This window comes from Furipterus horrens, unplaced genomic scaffold (genome assembly GCF_987537825.1).
Source record: "Furipterus horrens unplaced genomic scaffold, mFurHor1.1.pri manual_scaffold_10, whole genome shotgun sequence".
Classification (NCBI taxonomy): domain Eukaryota; kingdom Metazoa; phylum Chordata; class Mammalia; order Chiroptera; family Furipteridae; genus Furipterus; species Furipterus horrens.
Window position 1 is genome coordinate 98,776,010 of NW_028327180.1, and position 22,317 is coordinate 98,798,326.

Consider the following 22,317-nt stretch of genomic DNA (forward strand, 5'->3'; position numbering starts at 1 on the left):
ATGAGATTGGAAATCTGTCTGGCCAGACAGATTCCTCAGAAAAGTGGTGAGGTGTGTGTTACAAATATTTTATCATTCCATGTTGGCGCCAACTATAATTTGAAATAGGGGAGGAAAAGTCCTCAGTATGTCCCATCCATAAGGCTCAGTGGCACCGCTGACCGTCCCGGTAAGATCTGGGTTCTGGTTACATGTGTGTGAGCATGTTATAGAAAATTTTTGAACTGTATACTTAGGACCTGTATACTTTCCCATATATATGTTGTATGTTAAAATCTACCTTAAGAACACTATAGTGATAACATTTTAATTGGAAATCAAACATTTAAACATTCTCATTTTCTGTGCTCTAGAATGTCATTGTTTTTATGTTTATTTTTTGGTACTCATTTATATTAATGTCCCTATTTGAATGGACAGTTTTTGTAACTATAAACATTATATACCTATAACCAATTTTCCCTTAATGTGGGAAGATGTTTCTAAGTAGTTTTCAGGATTTGATACCAGAATTTAACCATGAATCCTTTTCTATTAACCAGCTTAATTTTGTGCATAAAATCAAAGTTGGAAAGTACACATCTGAAGACTTTGAGAGTATTAGAATTCACTTTTGATCTGTGGCCTTTATTGTTCCTGAAACTACATTTATTTTTGAGATAATGAAAGCCATGAGCTTTTTATGTTAATCTTGTAGTTTTTAAAAGCCTACTCTTTCGAACATGTTTTCTTAGAAATCCAGGCAGTGCCAGTCAACTCTTTAAGGTTGACAGAACCAGGATTTTAAAATAATTCGTTCCCTCAAACGCGCGTGTCTTTGGAGCAGCCAGTTAACATGGATAGAATGTTTTTGAGCAAGCATCTGCGTTTGTCTTGTCTTTTTAACGCCTGTCAGGTGGACTGAGTAAAAGAATACCTTTCCCTTTTTGAAAACCTAAGACCTAGGGAAGGAAAACCTAACAGCTGAGGGAGATTTTATGTTTTTTTAATCCATTTGCCCAAGTACTGTGGTGAAATCCCATGTTATCTAGTTTTGGTAGAAATGTATTTTGGTATAAGACATAATTTCACTTTTGGAAAATATGCACATGGTACCTCTAAGTCACACCTGTCAGTTACAGCTGAGTTACACAGTCTCTGCCGCTTCCTGTTTAACCTAATCTCCAGGCCAGACCCCACTTGTTCCGTGTGCCCCTGTTCTGGGCACCTTGCCCTCAACATGACAGCACCCGATCTGCAGCCCTGCCACCCTGCAATGCCCTTTCTCTGCTTTTCCTTTACGGTCCATCTCAAATGCCACCCCCCACCCCGACCCTTTAATCAAAACCAGCGCTCCTCCCGCTCTGTCCCCGTTGCACCTGTCACACAACTGTCACTGCAGACAGGCATGCTGCATGATCATCATTTACCGCTGTGGCCCTGCAGCCAGCCAGCCACAGCGCCTCGCAGGGGGGCGCTCAAGACCTGAGCGCCGAGTGGAATCGCGGCGTTTGGACAGGCGGGGCTCATCAGTGCCAGTTTGTTTCAGGAAAGAGGTTTTCTCAGAAGTTTTCTGATATCAGGTTTATGCTGCCATTTCCTGAGTATTCAGGGAAATACATATAATTGTATAAGTATATTTACATCCTTTCCTTCTTGGCTGCAACCTGCTTGTTGATAAAATGCCAGACCTTTTACTTTTCAGCATTTGGAGCATAGTGGAAGATTTGATTAGGGTCAAGGAACCTCTGGTCAAAAGGAAGTGTATAAATTGCCTAACGATTTCGTTTATTATGCTCTTCTTTATTAGGGATTAATTGAGCGGCAGTATAAAATGGCTGTTTATCCTGTGGTAGCGAAAACGCCAAGAATGAAATATTGTGATATTTATGTAACTGCGCGTTAGCAGGCAACGCTGAGCGAAAAGGTTAATGTGGTAGCTGGTTTAGATCATGTGACATGCTCCTTCAGTTTCATACTAGTTTGGACCTTGAGTGACAGTTACAGCGAAAATCTTCCTTTAAAACAAGAGTCCTTAACTTAAAAAAAAAAAAGGAGTAAATTGGCCTCTCACCATCCAGATTCTTTGTTTTTGACACAAAATTATATGTAGCCAATTTTTTTCAATTTCAAAAGCTGGTAGATGAAATCATAATGGATTCTTTTGACAATGTTTCAAAGGTTGTTTTGTCTTTCTCATTTGACATGCAGCAAGGACATGTGGGCGAAGGAGAGGTAACATTATTGTTTCTAACATTTGAATGTGTCGTGGCGTTTGGAGAGGACCCACGTTTGCTTAATTTCTGACCCTCATGGGGAAGGGGGGGCAGGGGCGGGAATGAAACGTAGGTTTGATTCGTATATACTTGACACATGTACTGAACATTAGAGACATTCTAGTTTCAAGGAGTCACAGTGGTAGGATTTGGATTTGAACCAACATAATTGTCCTATATTATATTATAAACTCAATTTATTTATATCTAAAGATGTTCCCTTTTATTTTTTATGAAAGGAATTTCTTAGGAGAAAAAAACTAAGATTCTTTAAAAAGGAAAATACAGCCCAAATCATCTCAAAAACCTGATTATATTAGAAGTTCAATTGTACCTGAATACCTTGTCTACTTTTTTTTTTTAACTAAGTCAGCATCATACATTTGGTTTAAAATGAGATTAGCTAAATAAATAGCTAATCATATAAATTGCAAACACTAGGATAAAGCTTTAGAAATTTTAGAGAATTTTAAAACATCATTTCCTAGAGGTGCCTAAATAAACCTTATTTTTACCATCTGTAATAGTTTGCCTTTTTAAAGTAAGTTAGACAATTTTAAATATCTCAGCTTCAAAATGTAAATGATTTTTGGAAATCAGTAAATAGCCTCCAATTTTATAGTCATTTTAAAACCTTCATTGTATAACTCTTGAGCTGTGGTTTTACATGATAAATTTGTAATGAGTATACACACTGCTATTATTTGTGTTTAGTAGTGAGAGTTGGAAGGAACAGAAGCGTGACAGCGAGGGGATGTTGGGATGTCTCAGCAAAGGGAGAACACCTAAGATCCATCTCTGTGGGATCCATTAGCAGAGGCCTTGTGCAGTGCCCAGAGTAAATTGGCAGACTGAAAAGTGACCAGTGCTTGAGAGATTCTGCAGCGATTTGAAGCTCTGTGTTTTGCTTTGGATTGAAAAGTGTGAATTTTGCTGTCAGGTCAATACGGGAGGAATATAGCTTCCATCGGCATCTCTGCTCTTTTCTGCTTATCCAGTCCGGATGATCTTTTCAAACATCAAACTTAATGACTAGCTCTTAGAATTAGGTAGCACTGTAGCAGCTGATTATTACTCGACCAAAAGAAAACATGTCTTTAGCGTGCCTAAAAACCTTAGCTTCTAGAAGACTAGACAGTGAAGCTAGATAACAGCATTGAATGGGTTTCGCTTGGATCCCATTAGTTAAGGTAAACTAAAATGAGTGCTCTCTTTAAAAATCGACACGTTCATTTTAAGGCCATTCTTAGAGGAAATTGTGCAGACTCTGTTGATGTTTTAAGGAAGTTTTAGTGCTCTAGATCTGACAGTCTAGTCTGATGCCTAGTGTGCTTGTCCAGGTTGCCAGGGGCTGTGGGGCCGTGCCAGGGCGGTGCCGCCCGCTGCCTGGTGCCCTCAGGAGTGCGCTCTCTTGCGCCCACCTCGGCGAAGTGCCTGGGTCGCAGGGGGAGAGTGGGCCAGCCCTCTGTTTAACCATGGACTTTCTCTCTGACTCAGTTGGGACTTGGAGGTGATGGGAATTCCAGAGCTTATCTAAGTGATTCTATTTGTTATTCAGTGAGAAAAATAAAAGCTGCAGTTATATTGAATCAGCGGCTTTCCTTGTTTATTGTGCGAGATAAGCGGTGGCCAGGAACATTTCCTGTTAGCTCTCTCTCCTGCTTTCCGTTCCAGGTCAGTCTTCACTGTTTCCAATGGAAGATGGGTTCTTGGACGATGGCCGTGGGGATCAGCCTCTTCACAGTGGCCTGGGCTCACCCCACTGCTTCACTCACCAGAACGGAGAGAGAGTGGAACGATATTCTCGCAAGGTGTTCGTGGGGGGATTGCCTCCTGACATCGATGAAGGTACGTTTAGAAAGAAGGGTCCGGGGTGCAGTGGCCAGACTGTGGCACGCAGTAGGAAACTCAGACAGAGGGCGTTGTCATGGTAACAACGGTCTTACCTGGCTCCGGGGACTCAGTTGTGACTGCATCGCTCTTTTCTCATCTTCTCAGCATGCCTGTGAGAGTCCTTCACAGAAGGAAGGGGGGCCGGACCCTGGGGATGAGCAGAAACAAGGGGTTGGGCTAAGTGAGCAAGAGTGAACGTTCTTGAGAAGCTTCTCAAGGATCTGGTGCGGACAGACGTGAGCGCTAACCGCATTTTTGTCCGCGTTTGCTGCCTTGACCAAATTCAATGGTGTCCTTTCCAAAAAGGGGTGGACTGTCATTGTGCTTGCTGGCAGGGGCGGGAGTCTTTGGGGCGTGCCGTGCGTGCCAAGGCTGATGAGGAAGAGGGATATTGGTGGGCAGCACCACGCCAAGTTGGCAGGCACCGACTTGCCCAGGTGGTCAGGATCCACATGCCCGGTTAGGAAGGGATGACCTGGCACCACTACGGTGGCGATCCTGTTCATGAGGAGAGAGAGGATGGGCGAGGCTGAGAGTCGTCCTGCAGAATAAACGGCCCGCAGACTTTCAGACCCCCGTGGCCGGCAGGAGAGAATGCAGAGCTGTTCTAAAGTGAACAGTGCCGGTGCCCTCGGGACACGGCGTCTGAATGCAGCACATGTTCTGGATCAAACAGGAAGAGAGGTGCTGCCGGGGTAGTTTGCCCTTGGGCTCAGGTCTGTGAATTGGGCCTTGTATCAGCACTGACTTCCTGCCTGAGAGGGTCGTGTGGCAGTACAGAGGGCAGTGACTGTGCTCCGAGCAGGTAACAATGGTTGCGTTATGGGTCATGGCGCGTGCTGTCAGAAAAAGATGACAGATGGGTCGGTAGGCAGACAGGTAGGTAATGTGGGCCGTGCAGAGGCTCAGAGAGGAGGAGGAAGGGACGGGGCGCAGGGGCACAGAGTTACCGGGCGGGGAAGCCCGGCGGAGGGAGGCAGGGGTTCTCTGCACCGTCCTTGTAAACAGGAGATTGTAACTGTTTGTTTTCTAACTACTTCCATCAGAATGATCACAAAAATACTGAAATCTACTCTTTTGCTTTGTTGTTCACCAGATGAGATCACAGCTAGTTTTCGTCGCTTTGGTCCTTTAATTGTGGACTGGCCTCATAAGGCAGAGAGCAAATCCTATTTTCCTCCTAAAGGTAATTCTCAACATTCAATATGCATGTACGGCTTATCCTCTCATTGTTTAATGTTTAGCATTTTCAGAAATGTTTATATTCAATGTAAGATTTTCCATTGTTAAACTTCTGTTTTTCCCAAATGCTTCTTTAAAATTTTTACCTAATACATACTTACATTTCAAATTTAATTTTACTATAAAAGATGTTTCAAGATATCAAACTGAACTTAATGTTGATATTGTCAGACTTTAGGTAGAAATATTAAGTTTTAATTTTTTTAAATAAAGTTGTAACTCCTTTTCCCTTCCTTAGTTTTAGTTTGTTTCCTTTCTCTTGGAGAATTAAAAAAAAAAAAAAAAAAGAAATTAGGAGAAAATATAAGCCTTTCCCCCCTTTTTATCAGGCTATGCATTCCTGCTATTTCAAGATGAAAGCTCTGTTCAGGCTCTCATTGATGCTTGTATCGAAGAAGATGGAAAACTCTACCTGTGTGTATCAAGCCCCACTATCAAAGATAAGCCAGTAAGTGCATTCTAGCGTGAGAACAGCTTCTGGTCTGGGCCTGTCTCTCTTCTGTTGAAAAACCCACAGATACCATGATTTTCTGTTCATTGGCACATGTGTAAGTAGACTAGAAATGAAGTTTTATTATTGTTGTCAAGCTGCTAACATTGACATTCTGTATATTTGTACATATTATTTTGACATTGAATTTTTGGTTAATTAAAATATTGGTAAACCTTTACTATTAAAAAACTTTATTTAATAAGGCTTTTGAAAAAGCAGCTGACTTTTCTATTAATAATAGATTTAGCTAATATATAGGCAATGAAATTTCCACCTTTGTTCATTTTACTCTTAAAAATGAAATGATTAGGATACACACTCTTTTTAATTCTTTTCTAGTTTTATAGCTTTATTGCTTTGTAATGATGTGAATTATTGCTTCTAAAAATATAAAATACTCTGCAACAGTTTTGAACTTCTTTCCCCATAAATTGTACTGAGAATGTGACATTTGGGCTTGCACACCCTCTAGGTACAGATTCGGCCTTGGAATCTCAGTGACAGTGACTTTGTGATGGATGGTTCACAGCCTCTTGACCCGCGAAAAACTATATTTGTTGGTGGTGTTCCTCGACCATTACGAGCAGGTATGATTAAGCAAATAAACACCCTCTTTACCTTTTAGCATAAGAAATATTTTATAAAGCTTTTTTCAGGCTAAATTCTCCATGAGCATTTGAGTTAATGTCTAAGAGTGAGAGCTCTAGAATCAGTGGGGTTTGAGTTCATATGCCCTCCTGTCAGTTAATAGTTGAATGACTTTGGACAAATTACTTAATTTCTCTAAGTCTCAAATTTCCTCATCTGTCAAATGGAGTAATACGTGTATCTACTTTATATAGCGCTGTTTTGAGGGTTAAATGAGCGAAGTGCTTAGTGTAGTTTCTCATAATGCCCGTGACCATCACTCTCATTATTATCTGGAAAAAAGGAAAAACCCTTCAAGGACAGATTATGGATCAAGATGGTTAGTGTTTGTTCCCCACGCCCTCATTTGCTCATCAGCTGTCCGCTGAGCGCTGAACTAGGACAGGGTTCTCGGCAGTGTACCGTGTTTTTAGCACAGTCCTTGCAGAAGAGATTGCATCCCCAGGCAGCTAGTTTGAGGGTCAGTGGTATAAGTACGGCAGGAGCATGAAATGAACAAGAGTGCAGTTTCGGAAGTGTAGCATGTAATGGAAAGGATGACAGTTCGTTATTTTAAGTTTCTATAAGAAGGATTGGCCAATAGCTAGACTGTAGGGAAAGGTAACAAGATTTTGATGGAAATAAACTAGAAGGACCTCCAAAGAGCCTACCAATGTTTTCTAGTGTTCAGACGCTTCCTTATATTAAGCCGTACCTTGTGACCTGGTAAATACATGACAGCAGGGTGGTACAGAGCAGACAGATCAGGGTGCCATGCCCAGCACTGCCACTCAACCATCTGTGACCTTGGATAGGTTGATCTTCCTCTCTGGGCCTATTTCATAGGGTTTCTCTGAAGATTAAAAGAGAATATAAGTAAAATACCTGCCCTTAGTTAAAAAAGTAAATGGACATCTCTCTCTCTAAAAGCAGTGAAAAAATGTCCCCGGGTGAGGATATAAATAAATAAGTAAACCGACGCCTGGTTATAATAACGTTTGGTTTGAATAATTAACATAACAACGTGAGCTCCGAGTGGAGGTGCGCTGCCTCTGATGGAGCCCTGGGTGAGCCAGGTGAGCTGGACGGGTTTTCCTGGTCGCAGACACCCCCTTTGTGTCTTCCTTATTCAGTGGAGCTTGCCATGATCATGGATCGGCTGTACGGAGGTGTGTGCTATGCTGGGATCGACACTGACCCTGAGCTGAAGTACCCAAAAGGAGCCGGGCGAGTCGCATTCTCTAATCAACAGAGTTACATAGCTGCTATCAGTGCCCGCTTTGTCCAGCTGCAGCATGGAGAGATAGATAAACGGGTAAGTCCTAGCCTGCGTTCTAGAAAATTCTAGAACTGGCCCTCTAAATTTAGTGTCCATACCAAGATTGGAGTGGGGGAATTTTATATGACAATAAACTGACAGTGGACAGTTATGCCTGTAGGACCAATTAGATGTATGTTCTATAATACATGTAGGGATTTCCTAGGAATTTCTTCTATCTCCTACCTTTCTGAGTAGCCTGACCAGGACACTATATCAGTTTACTTGAGTCAATTTAATTTTTCCTAAGCTATCCCCTACATCCATTCATGTGCTCAGTTAGTCAATCATTCAGTATTTACCAAGTTTTTTCTACTACGTCATATCAAGTATACAAACATGAATGCCCTTCAGGTCTTCTGACTTTTCTCTTTTTTCTCATCCTGGGACATTATGAACACCTCAGCAATGCACTATGTAACAAATGATCGAATACATTTGCTTCTAGGACTGCATGTCTTAGAAATATTTCATTCTAACAGATTAAGAAGAAGTCGTAAACTTTCGTTTGTAGCCTATCCTGCTGCCTGAAATTCGGTGGCGACCAGTTAGCGCTATTTTCAGCACTTCAGACTCCTCTGTTGGGTTCATCTTCTGAATCAAAAGGCTGGAGAAAACCTCAGATAGCGCTTTCCTCTGTTCTCTAATGTGTTGTATTTGAAACACTGCGTTCCTTTCGGTATCCAATTCCCTTGCAGTCACAGATTTACTTCTTATCTTTGTATTCCATGCATTCCCCAAGTGTCTCTGTGCCCAGGACCAGAAGCTCTGTCCTCCTGAGTCTGCGGTCTGGTAGACCAGAAGGCCCTGTCCTCCTGAGTCTGGGGTCTGGTAGACCAGAAGGCCCTGTCCCCTGAGTCTGGGGCATGGTAGACCAGAAGGCCCTGTCCCCTGAGTCTGCGGTCTGGTAGACCAGAAGCCTCTGTCCTCCTGAGTCTTTGGTCTGGTAGACCAGAAGGCCCTGTCCTCCTGAGTCTGGGGCATAGCAGACAGAGTGCGCTAATGAACCCACTGCCAGTAGGCAGATGGTTCGGTCCTCATTGTGGTGAGATGGGAAGTGACCAGAATGTGCATCAACCACATGAGGAAGCACAGTGTTTAGTTCAGCTGACTTTTATTTTTTCCATAGAAAGACCTTCTTGATATGAAGGAAGCAACGTGTTGATTTACATTCTGGTGTTGGCTCTTTATTTCACGGTAGACTGGCACCTTCATTAGGACTGACTTATTCAGCTCTCTGAGGCACTGAGCTCCAAAAGGATTGATTGATTGTATTGTGCTGGTCTCGATTCACTGTGTAGAAACCATCAAGTCAGTGGTGGTTTACATGTGTGCTTATGTTTCATTTCATGTATATTCTGTGTCAGTAGCAGTGTTAAATTTAAGGTCATAGTTGTCATCGTGTTACACTGTGAAGAGGTTAAACAGAAAGGTGTAGGTTCTGTTGTGACCATGAAGGAAGGTGACAATATTAGTAGCCACAGTGGACTTGGACGTGTCTGCCTGTGTTTTGTTCGCACTAAAAAATATGTACTTCTGAGTGAACAGTCCCCCAGCCCCACTGCTGCGCTCCGGCACGGGCTTCGGAGTTGCAAGGTCAGTCATTAGAAATTCAGGCGTCACTTCTACTCCTCTTTGATCGAATTCTTCCACCAGTGTTCTCGCCACTCTGCAACGGCCTCGGGGCCAGAAGCCTGATAATGCTCTGGTTACGTCTGCTCCTCCGTCTCCTGGGCCGTGCCTCTCCCTGTGGGCACAGCCGCCCTTTGTCAGGCTTCCCTGTCAGCACCGGGTGGCACCAGTGCTGGTGACAGTCTGGTGTGAGGGAGCTTCAACCGTGAGTCTCTCCGAGGCTAAAAACAACCGACTATTCTCCCCGGCGAATTAATAGCCAGGTTATTTTTAATACTTGAGAGGCTCAAATGACAGGTTGGCCTATTGAACGCTGGGACTGGCCCGGTTTTATAAATGCTCCTTTGACTTTTAGACTCAAGTAAACCCTTCTTACTGACAAAGAAGAGCGCAGGGTTGGGGCCGGGAGTGCTGCGGCTGCATCTTGTTTTCCCGGAGCTCCAGCTTTGTGATTAGAACTCAGGATGGTGCGCTATAAACAGAAGCCGTGACCTCGGCTTTGACAGCTCAGAGGCCTGGGCCGCAGAACTCAGGCACCTTCCTTCTGATCTGAACATTGAAGCGCTCTTTTGTGCAACCAGGAGGCTCTTAGTTGGTTTCATTTAAATTCTAATTCCACATAGAGCGAACATCCAGGCCTGCTAATTAAGTGCCGGTTTGTGTCTGCGAAAACTTTCCTGTGGGCTTCATGTCATTGTGTTCAGTTGCGGTCACTTGAGTTCTGGTGGCATCCTTCTTTCCTTGAAAAATGTTTATTTACCAAGACAAAAATATAAAGTGGCGGGTGTAACAGCCTGGCCCGGTTCTTAGAAGGTAGTTCCGTAGAGAGCTGCTGACCCTTCCTTGCGGGCACCCCGGCACAGGTTCACTCGGACGGCGGACGGGCGGGCACACACACGGGAGGGAAGGCGGGCCTGGCCCCGTCACGGAAGAACGTAAACCCTTGTCTTCTGTTTTTGATTGCAGGTGGAAGTTAAGCCATATGTCTTGGATGACCAGCTGTGTGATGAATGTCAGGGGGCCCGTTGCGGGGGAAAGTTTGCTCCTTTTTTCTGCGCTAATGTTACCTGTCTGCAGTATTACTGTGAATATTGCTGGGCTGCTATTCATTCACGTGCTGGCAGGGAGTTCCACAAGCCGCTGGTGAAGGAGGGCGGTGACCGTCCTCGGCACATTTCATTCCGCTGGAACTAGAGGAGCGCTGCCGTGCTCGCTGCCGGCCTCCGAATAAGTGCGCTCTTCTGTTCGTTCTGGCCCCTGCAGCCCCTTCACGCTGGCATGCCCTTCCGTAGCGGTCTGTCACGTACCAGCGGTGTAAAGAAAAGAATGGCCGGTGACATAGGGGTTGTAGGGTCTGTGTCACTGCAAACAACATGGGTGAACTCCTTTGCGTCGCCACCACGTTGCCTGGAAGTTTTATCCTCTGTTTTGCCCGAGAGCAAGAGGATCCAAACTTCCTGCAACGTTCCCGTAGAGGAGAGAGAGAAATATGAAAGGAGAAACGAAACAATAGAGTATTTTGGGTTTTTAATTAAATTATTGTTAATAATATATAAGAGTACTTTTATTAAAATAACCATGCAACAATAACACTATCAGTCTCTCCTGACAGTTTGTTCCCCAGGGAGACGCTTCTGCCTTTTTCTTTCTTTTCTTTCATCTCTGTTGCCTCTGCTTCCATCCCCCTTTCTATTCCTTTAACAGCAGTGGAGGAAGTTAACAGTCATTAACAGGAAAGAGCGTGTGAAAGCATTATCACTAACTTTAAGGGTGTAGAGGCCGAAGGTTATTTCCTTCTGCCTCCGAGTTACTTCCACATCAGAAACAAAGTAGTCAAGTAGGCAGAGCTAGGTTTATTTTCTTCTAAACAATTCTTTAAATTTAGAATGTAAAAGTTGGGGAAATCTACTACTGAGGGGAGTGCACTTATTTATTTTTAAACTTACTTATCTGGTCACAGCCCCAGGAAAGCTACCAAAGCTAGAATTAACGACAATTGGCGGGAAAACTAGCATGTCCTCTCCTGAAGAGCAAATGTATACATTTTATTTTTGATGTTCTATATAAACTCTATATACTGATTTACTAACACTCATCAGGTGTCAGCCTTTGCTCTCCATTTCGACGTTAAAAAAACAAACATACCGGATCTAGAGATACCTCAAGGCTATCATCCTCGGTTGTGCTCTATAGGACGCTCGTAGCCAGAACTGGAAGACTAAATCAATACACGAATTGGCTGCCGATTGGCTTCCTTTTAGATTTAAAATTACTTTGGGTATCTTGTAATTTAGTTGTAACATAGAAAATGGAAAAAAAGTTTTAAAAAAAGTTAAGTAGTTGCAAAGTGTTTTGCACTGTTGAACTAAGTAACTGTGTAATCTGTGCAGAGATACATATGTTTATCTTACTCTTCCTATAAAATAAAATAACATTACAGTTTCAGAACTTAGCATGGGACATAGTCAGTGTTTGAAGTGCCAACTTCATCAAGTAATGCATGCTTTACTATAAATAAAATCTAGCTTTGAAAGGCGTCCTTATGTGTTGAACAGTATGCTTCAGGGGTAAATTTAAAATAGTCTCCTGAAGCCCTGGTCATGGAAGTAACTTTTATTTTAATTGACTTTATCTTATTAAATGCCCTATCCACCATTAAGAGGATTATTATCAGTGTGCAAAACATTGTTTAAAAAATCTGACGGCAATCTTGCTAGTTGTGCTACCTAACAGTACCACCTTGGATCCTTCAAAACCAAAGACTTGCCCCGGCACTAGGGCGGAACCACCTGGCTGATGCCCCCTGCTGGCTGGTGAGCTGTGGGAGGCGCGGTCCTTGATTGCTCGCAGGCGTTCATGAACTTGTGGGCCTGTGGAGTTCCAAAGGTCAGAATGCAGGCATTTGCCGTCCCGTAGGCCCACAGAGGGCGGGAGCTGTTTTTGCGAATTCCCTGCAAATGTCGAAAGCAGTCATGCGGATGGAGGGTGCTCTTGTGTAGCTGGTCAGGGACTTTTTTTCTTTTCTCCTGAACCACATCATTCTAAGTGGAATGTCCATCTGTGTCTTTCTTCTTTTAAACGCTTGTAGGTGGTTTGGGGTGTGCTATTGTGCTGTTCCTACTCAGTAAACAGGTGTGATGAGTTAACAAGAAATAACACTGTTTGAGAACTAGCTTGGAATAATAATTTTTCCCTTTGTACATGACCTGCTGAATTTCGGTACAGTGTTTTTGTAGCTAACTTATTTTGTCATGCACATAATGTATATTTGTTATGCACTACTTTTGTATATCTTGTTTTTCCAACAGTGAACATTTTTAGGCACACTTTTCACTGACGGGATATCTCTTTATGCAATACCTCAATTTTTCATATTGCAAAGAGTAGCTTTTTGTACTTTTATTACTGAGAGATCTTCATATACTTCATTTTTTAATATAAATAATTTTAATAAATTTTATTTTCTTATATTCTGCTTTTTATACATTTCAGTGCTCTGCATACATTTTAAATTATGAATGTTGTGCACTGGCAATGCTATTTTAGAGTCTGCAGAGAGGAGAAAGCATGTTGCTTAACCATCTTTTCCCAGCACCAGCTAGTGGTGTACCTATAATTTAAGAAATAGTCTATGTAAAGTCACAAATTAATGAAAAAAAATTCGCATGAAAATGACAGATAACACTGTAGTTCCTAAAAAAAAAAAATGAAATGCATAAGCATATGTTAGAAATTTAAAATAACAAAATTGTCTACAGCTTCTTACTAAGTTTTTAAAATTATTCATAACGCAGACATTTTTGGTGAATGTTAGCCATTTTTAATATTAATAAATTGATGTTAAGTGTTTAATTCAGAGATGTCTGCTCTTTTAAATGATATATAAAGAAAAAATACAGCCTGCCACGGGACAGGTGTGTAATGTTAGTATGCATGACTAATGTAAGAAATCGCTATTCTACTAATATTTACTTGTGATTGTGTGACAAGTGTGTTTACAGATTATTTGGTTACACTTCAATTTACAGGGCATAAACAATTATTATCTATTACTCTGAACTTTATCGATTACATGTCCTTCAGATTACATGGGATTGTAGTTGGGAGTTACCATGTAACTCAAAACATAATTAACATGTAACTAGTTTACAGATTTTAGGGTATCACTTCAATTTACCAAGCATGTAGTTGTAGCGCACTAGCATGGCACCAGCCATGTACTTACAATGTAGTTACAGAGTAATTACATGGTTATTTTTGCAATGTAAAATAAAGTGTTTCTGATTATTTTCTATGTAAAGGAGCCCCCCCCCTTCCCCTCTGGTCCCCACGCTTTGGTATAATATATCTACTTCTCCATACACAGACCTCTGCAGAATGCAACATAAAACTTGCAGCGAGTGAGTTGGCATTTTTTGAGAGTGCTGTTGGAAAGACTTGATAACTCACCCCTTTTGTTTTGAAGAGTTGAATCTTCTGTTAAAAGGTGATTTAAAACTTGAATGTGATGAATTGTGGCAAGTTAACTTCAAGTTATGTGCAATACTTATTTCAGACTTTTGAAAGATCTTTGCAGTGTAATTCTTTGTTTTTAATTGCAGACATTTAAAAATGTCATTTTCTACTGTTAAGAGTAATCCTCTTTCTTGCTGGTGTTTCTAAAGAAAAGAATCAGAAATCAATCTTTCTACTAATGTAAATTTGAGATTATTTTTAAAAATGGAATAAAAGAGGTTTTGGTCATTTGCTTTATTTTATTATCTTATTTTAAAGCTACTGTGATTGATAGCATTGTAAGAATTGGGACAATATTGTATTCAACTGTTTTATTTTTTATATTTTTAAAATTTAAAGTATATTTAGTTTTTATAATTTGCATCAGATTTTTGTTATATTTTTTGGAAGTGAAACTTTTAGCAAGTGGGTGTCTAGTTTTTACTAATCCCTAATGTTTTTTTCCAGTGTATTGCTCATATTATCAGAAGGAAAAGTTATTTAAGTATGTCAGTTAATTGTACTACTTGGCTGAATTTCCATATAGTTTTTACTGTGTATGGGGAGGTTGTAGTATTTATTATAGCATTTTAAATAAGGGTAATTCATTTTTTATTAAAGTCATTTTCACGTTAAGTTCTTATTTTTATATGTTCTACTCTTAAGTTATATAACACAGTTCCTTTTTTAAAAGAGTTCATTTGTTGAAGTGCTAGTGGAAAATTAATGTTATTAAATAGTTTGCAAATGACTATTTATACCAGTATGCATATAATTTTTAAATATTTGTAATGTGAGATGTTGAATGAATAAAACTTTTAACTCAGCTTCCTTTTAATATACTTACTTATTTTCAACATGAGTAGGTTATGCTTCCGTAGTTGGGAAAATCACATTTTAGAAGTGTTAAGAATATATTCCGGGGCCAAGACGGAACAAAGCGATAAGACGTGCAGTCACATGAGCACCGTGGTGAGCGTGCGTAACTTGCGTGAGCCGGGAAGTGGCCGGGGCCCGGGGCCTTGGGCTGCCGGTCAGTTCCCACGTGCCCCGCGCAGGCCTCTGCGTCTGTGGTCAGTGGTGCACTTTCAAGACCTGAGCCCAGGATCCGTGTGTCCTGTCATCTGCTTACCGCCAACTGCTCAGTAAAAGTGAGGGCACAGGTCTTTATTTAATAGAGAAGGTCCATATCTGGGAGGTTTACTTGTGGGTCTTTGTCAGCGAAGACTCTGGATTTCTGGCCCCTCTGCACGAGGCTCTCAGTTAACGAGTCCCCTTTGACTTTCAGTTGCCCCCTAGACCCCAACATCATAGGCTACATCCTCGAGGATGATCATCTCTATTGCACGTGAGTTGAAAGTCTTAACCTTTGTTCTGGTTCGTTAATTGTGGACTGCCGAATACTGTAATGTGTTAGTATTTCTATTCTAAATTGCATTTTCAAACTTTTAACTTGAGAATTTATTATAACAGAAAACATCACACGGAGACTCCCATTTTGTCAAATTTAATTTCTGCCCTTTTTTACTTTGAGTATAATATTAAGACTAGAAGTAACAGTAGTTGCCTGAGACAAATGGACTTAGGGGTCGTCTGCTTCTAAATTGTCTTTCTCAGGAGGCACCTCTTCCGACGGTAGGGGTTCGTCGTGAGGGTTAAGAGAGAAACATCAGTTCGTCATCCCACTTATTCATGCACTCACTGGTTGCTTCCTGTATGTGCCCTGACCAGGGATCGAACCCGCAACCTTGGCGTATCAGCACAATGTTCTAACCCGCTGAGCTACCCAGCCAGGGCGGAAGCCTGTGCTTTGACTCTGCCATTCCATGATACACTTTCTGTCCTCCTGATCCTTTGTATCATTCCTTCCTTCAAAATTTTTCCTTTGCCGACATCCCCCAGCACCTACTCCCCCCCCCCCACCATGATCCAAGAATGGGGACCACGGGCTTCAAATAAACTAAGAATTCAGAAAATGAACACAGTGCCGTGATGAACTCTTTACCCAGAGGTGCCAGATTGGTCTCTTGTTAGAGAACATCTTGTTTTGGCATGCCTGTGTCTTGTGATATTTTAGGTTTGAATCTTTTCCTAGTCAAATCGGGTGTCATTGTTGGCTGGCAGGGAAAAAAGTGTCTTCCTGTGATTCAGCAGGGTGATCAGAGTTGGAAAAGTACAGTTTGTCCCAAGGAAGTGTGAAGTGCACAGCAGCGTGCAAACGTGGCGTGGGCAAACCGCTCGCGGTTCCCGTCGCGGCTAATCTGACGGCGTGGCCGAGAAGGCGGCCCGTGGGCGGATGGGGGCGGGGCGGCCATGGGAAGGAGCGCCGAGAGCGGCGCCTGAGCCTGCTTTATCCTCCTCCTCGACGTTCTAGTTCGGAAAGCAGGACTTGGCCACCATAAAAATGTCCACGTGATCAAGCAAACGTCACCGTTTTAAAGAGATTATTTGCAACAACTGCCACCCCCCCAACACCAAGAGAGAAGAAAGAAACATACCCCAAAAATGACCCCCTCAAACTACTAAAGACATGAGAGCATCGAAAACTCCTGAAATAGGTCACTCAGGGAGAGAGCTGGTGGCAACTGAAATCTGGGAAACCACATCAAAGGGCTCAGGCAGGACCACGAGGGAGCCGAGGCCCCGCATTGGACCGTGAACGGAGGCGTAATTCGCTGCTCATATACGAGGGGAAGTGGAGCAGCCCCTGCGTGTTTAACTGCCGGTGGAGGACGTGACCTGCTGCGGGGGCGTGGGATGGCCGCACAGGCCAGGGCTTCTCGGCTCTCCGGACTGCGATGGCAGGGCGCGTTGGTTCTAGACGAGGAAGCTGGTGGTTGGTGATCACCGGTGTCTCGGCTACTTGCGCACGAGAGCACAGTTAACACCCCATGAGCTACAACGAGACCTCACTTGACATTGTCAACAGGTTCTGTGACCGTAAGCGAAACCAGTTTTACCACAGGCGGATTGGCCTAAATGAGGGCTAAATTCCTACCGTACCTCATCGACACAACGGAGCGACATTGGATGGAGCGATGTTGTTTGAGGACCTGCTGTGTGGAACAGAATGCAGGACTATCTCACGGAGCAGCTGGGGGACTTGGCAGGTGCACACCTGATATGTGGTGAAGCCTGAATTCCAGTCCCCACCTGCAAGACCCCGAAATCTTCCCTTGTCCCCCTCACTGCCCATGGAGTAGCAATGGGCAGGGTTTTTTTGGTTTATTTGTTTTAAAAGATTTTATTTAGTTTTAGAGAGAGGGGAAGGGAGGGAGAAAGAGAGAGAAACATCCATGTGTGGTTGCCTGTCATGTGCCCCAACTGGGGACCTGGTCTGCAACCCAGGCCTGTGCCCTAACTGGGAATGGAACTGTTGACCCTTTGGTTCGCAGGCTGGCACTCAATCCACTGAGCCACACCAGCCAGGGCTGACAGTTTGTTTTCTTAAAGGTGAGTTTGTTTTTAAAACAAAAGTTTTATTTCGACACCTAATCTGGGTGCAAGCTATCATATTAGGAGTTGTAGAGATCAGTTGATGAGACAGAGTTTGCTAGAGTGTGAGTTTGGATTGAGTCCTCATGGGAGGCCACTTGCTCCCTAAACAAACCAGCTTTTGGTTATGGCATTTGCTCATTTGCTCAAGGTCGTAGAGTTGGGTAGCAGGGCGGGGTAGGGGTGGGGGGAGGCCAGATGGCAGCTCTTTGGTCTGTCATGCCCCAGTGGCTCGGGCCCACCTCGGCAGTTCTTGTCTGCCTCACTGGCCTCCCTTAAACGTGGGTGTGTCATTCAGTGACCAGACTTGGGTGTGCATTCCCAGGAGTAGGGAGTTTAAATGTCATTTCTATTCACTGCAAGGAACTACAGACTTCTTAGTGCATGTCGTTCCCTTTGACATTACCACCAGAGACGGACACCTCAGTTTGGAGCAGGAAACAAGTACTGTGACCCCAAAATTCCCGAAGCCATCAGTTCAGGGAATGAGAATAATGGTAATAGCCGCCACCCCCACCTCCAGCACCGATGGAGCGCTCAGCAAACCCCAGGGCATCAGGCTGCAGCTTCTCTTTTCAACCTCCCGCACCCCTGAGGCGGGTGCAGTCAGGGCGCTCATTTGAAGGCGGCCTGGAGTCAGCGCGGTTAACCGGTCTGCGAAGCCGGCACTCAAACACAGGCACAAAGCGGTTGTCCTGAAAGGGGACGTATCAGTGTACAAACCCATTGGAACATCATTTCCCTGCACAGGCTTTTGTTTGACCAGGATGTCTTTAATGTGATAGCTATTTCTTGGGGTCATTATGTCGTCCGCTAAATTGTCAGGGGATTAGGAAGTGGACCTACCAACCAAAATCACATGGACACCAAGAAGGTATATCTAGCTGGATGGATGGATGGATGGATGGATGGATGGTGGGCGGGTAGGCAGGCAGGCAGGCAGGCAGGCAGTTAAATTTAGGTACATCTATACATACAGACATCGGGGCTTTTTTTTTTCAGATTCAGCCCCACCAAGGAGGAAGTGTTTTACTTCTTTCTATAAAACTAATTGAACAGCATGTTCTGGGCAGAAATCAAGCCGCTTCTCACACCTCTCCTCCTTGGGGTCCGCACGCTCGCTCTCTGCAACCTCAGAGAAACAATTCCGAAACCCAGAGGTGTGGGGAGAGGCTGTTTCACGGGTGTGTCCTGGTCGAGTGTGAAACAGCGCTTCCTTAGCTTCCAGATGGAGCTGTCAGCATCATCAAAATAATATCTGCAGAGAATTTATCCTCCTCATCTTATATATATAAAGAAAGAGCAGAAGCGTTACCCTTCTGAGAGCGCCGGCCCCGGAATGCGCAGCCTTGATAGTTGCGGCGGCTGAACAACTGTTCCCGGACAGATGCGATGCTCTGGGGCCTGGAAGAACCAGCGTAGGCCGTTTGAACATAGGTTTGCAGGAAAACATCCTTCTGAGGGAGATATTAAGGCCCCAGCCAAAGAGAGTCATCAGCGACTATTTCTTTGCCATCCAAAGGATTCAGATCTAACAAAGACCAAACACGGAATTCCAAAATTGGAAGGGATGCCCATGGAGACTCAGATTTAGTCCCCTAAAGGCGTCCTGGTTAGGATCGGTAGCCCTCCTCCAGGGGTGGGGGGTGGGGAGGAAGGAGGTTGGTTAAGGGGGAGAGAAGGGAAGTAGAATTCAATTATCAAATGCAATTTTGTGTCCGGAAGCCACTAGCACCTCCCTGTGCACACGCATGCACACACATGCACATGCACACATGCACATGCACGCGCATGCACGCTCCCATCACCAGGACCAGTTCAGAGCCTTTCACGCATGTCACAGTCACGTCTCTCCCAGGGCGAGGCACTTGTGCAGTGAGGCAGGGATCACCCCCGGGGAGGAAGATGGGAATCTCCCTTGGCTTTCCTTGAACTTACTTTATATTGTAACGCTGTTTCCTCTGAAGTACACGTGGGGCGTGCGGTGTGGAGCCCCGTAGCTTTGGAAGTCGGGGTCTCTACAGGTCCTCGTCTGTTTCTGATAGCAGTTAGTGGGCGCCGCGTCTAGGCCAGTGAAAGTCCTCAATGCCTATTAGCCGTTACTAGGGGCGTCATCACAATTGTGCGGTTGACACTGTTACTATCCACGCTCTTACAAAGTGCCAGTCTCTGTGGGGCGCGGGAATGGACCGCAGAGTTCCTGCGACGCTTCCCCACGTGGCATTCTCCTGCAGTTCCACCCATTCCACCCCCTCCGGGCTGCACGTGTTGCTGTGGTGACAGAGAAAGTGTGGAGACTCAGGGCCCGGTGCCCACGACCCCATTCTTGCTATCTTCTTATTTTAGGAGCAGGCCGCCTCCTTGGTGGGAAACCGTGGGGGTGTGGTACCATCGTGAGCCCCAATTCCAAGGGGCTGTTCTGGGACTCTGGTTTCCAGGAGACTTTTAGAGGAGCCAAGAATCTTTCTCTTTAGGAAAAGAAGCAAGAAAAGAGGGCTGGGAGTTGGAAATTAGGCCCCCGAGTCCCTCTGCTGACAGCTCAGTTATGCTGCCTTTCAGGAAGCAGATTTTTAGTCAAGCAAAGTTGGGCTTGTACCCTAAACACAGAGATCACTGGAATTAGGGACACCCAGGATTTCTGTCCCTTTGCCACCTATGGCTGAGTGACTTTGATCATGTTAGGTAACCTCCAGTATCAGTTTTCTCATCCATCCGAAGGGGCAGATGATACCCTCTCCATCATCCGGTTGAGGAAGGGATTAAATGAGGCAATCAGGAGGAGAACACTTCCACAGAAACATCAGAGACTCCCATTATCATTGCCATTATTGTCCCAGATCCGGCCATTACTGAATGCAACGACCCTGGGAAAGTCCCTTTCATCCTGAGGTGCTAAGTACCACGTGGAACCCCCACCCTGCCATCTCCCTATGGAGGGGGCAGTGACCCTCAGCTCCCAGGACTGGGGTCAGGATCAAGTTGGGTGAATGCCCCGTGCCCTGAGGAGCTATAGGTAGCAGAGCCCCCGCCCCCCTGCACCTAGGGCGGAACAGAACTCTGGCTCTGCCATTGCCTGGCTAAGACCCTCCATCCGCTTCCCACACTGTCCCGTGCCTGGGCCCACCCCACTGGTCCCCCGTTGCCCTCCGCCCCCCTCTTGCACTCCAGCCACTCAGTGTGTGCCCCTCTTTTCCTTGAATACAAGCCCGCTTTCCCGGGGCAGGGTCTTCTCACCTGTTCTTTCCTCCATGAAAAATGACCTGCTCTCCTGCCTCACTCTCCCCGGCCCCCTTTCCCAATTCAACTCAGAACAGGCTCCTCCTTCATCCTTTGGGACTTAGCTCAGACGTTACCTCCTCCAGGAACACTTCCTGGATCACGTTCCAAAGCCCCCCTCCACCACCCCCATCACACCGTCCTCACAATTGTTTTGTTATCAGAAGCATTCCTTTGGCCCGGCACTGATTACAATGTCATCAGCTCTATATGTCATTCCTTTGCCTGGTCTTTCAGGGTTGGGGGTGGGGACACAAATGTTGTCTTACTCGTACATGTCCTCAGGACCTGTCATGTGCCTTCCACATCATAAGTGCCTAATAAATGTTTGCTGAGTGAGTGACTCACAGGATCCGGACGTTAGTTCCCTTTCCTGGCCCTGCTCTCAAAACCGCCGCTGAGGGCATTGCAGCTGACAGGGCCCAGGGGACAGGTATTTCACAAGAGCAGTAGCGATCGGAATGCCTGGTAGAGGTACCCGGAGCGCTCCGAGGCTCGAGGCTCGTGTGCAGCAGGCCCACCTGGGGGATGGCTCACGTGCAGGCTGTGACTCAGCACAGCTGGGAACCTGAGCCCGCATTCCCGACAAGCTCCCCGGTGAACACAAAACACTCAGAACACGCTGGCAGCGCGAGAACTTGGTCCCCTACGAAAGTCTTAACTCTTGAGTATGGGGGACAAGGACAGGGGGAGTGTAGGTGCTCGGAGAGCAGAGCCTGCTGGGTTGTGGGTGCGCCTCCCAGACTGGAAGGTGCTGGGACCCAGGATGCAAGGGCAGGGAGGGGACGAGGAAAGAGCTGGGTCCTTCTGCTACCGCGGCAGACCAGCCAGAGCGCAAGAGGCTGGAACAGACTACGCTTTAGAATTTTCCTTAGTCCCAGAGAGAGAATTAATTCTACGCAGAAGTCTGCTCGTTCATTTCTTCAACAAATATTTGCATAGTATTAGGTCCTGAGGTTACTGGGGAGACAAGACAGACAAAGTCTGTCCATCCTCTTGGCACCGACATCCTCCTGCAGAAGGACCCAGATCTGAGCCCTCAGGTGAGTGCGCGCGTGAACGTGACGTTGGTGAGTCATTTCAGCTCTCTGGGCCGCGGTGGAGTGTGATGCCTGCACCCACCCCAGGGTCTTGTTGGGAGGAGCCCGGGAGAGGAGACATCACCAAGATAAGGCATTACTATTATTCACAGAACCACGCATTTTGAACTTTCCGTTTCTTGGCCAAAGGTGACAATCTGCAAAGGGGAATTGCATCCAAGAGTTTCTGTATTCATTGGATCGTTCATCCATCTGGTATTTGCACTGATTCGGGCTCTGAGGATAGTGTGGGGGCGAAGCCAGCAAAGAGTCTGTCCTATCGGCGTTTGAAGGGGACATCAGACCATCGATCAGTAAACACATGTAGATGAGAAGAGGTTAGTGCTGAGTGTGGGAGGCAACGAGGCTGGGTCACTCGGTGGAGACTCTGGGAGTGGGGCTCCTTTTCACTGGGGCCTTGGGGAGGTGGCTCTGATGGGGGAGATTTAAGATGACATCTGAATAACAGGGAAACAAGCCATGCCGAAATCAGAGGGAACAGTGTACTGGGCC

The 22,317-nt window shown here is 45.0% G+C and overlaps 1 protein-coding gene across 2 annotated transcripts in view; it reads left to right on the forward strand.

Moving 5' to 3' along the window:
• CPEB4 (cytoplasmic polyadenylation element binding protein 4) overlaps window positions 1-12,310 on the forward strand; it is a 51,723-nt gene extending 39,413 nt beyond the window's left edge. For both annotated transcript variants that reach the window (XM_090288591.1, XM_090288592.1), the window contains 6 exons: window positions 3,930-4,103; window positions 5,245-5,334; window positions 5,720-5,838; window positions 6,356-6,470; window positions 7,644-7,825; window positions 10,427-12,310. In XM_090288591.1, the coding sequence (XP_090144717.1) occupies window positions 3,930-4,103; window positions 5,245-5,334; window positions 5,720-5,838; window positions 6,356-6,470; window positions 7,644-7,825; window positions 10,427-10,654 (908 nt within the window). In that variant the 3' untranslated portion in view covers window positions 10,655-12,310. The remainder of the gene's footprint in view (window positions 1-3,929; window positions 4,104-5,244; window positions 5,335-5,719; window positions 5,839-6,355; window positions 6,471-7,643; window positions 7,826-10,426) is intronic.
• Window positions 12,311-22,317: the final 10,007 nt, after the last annotated feature.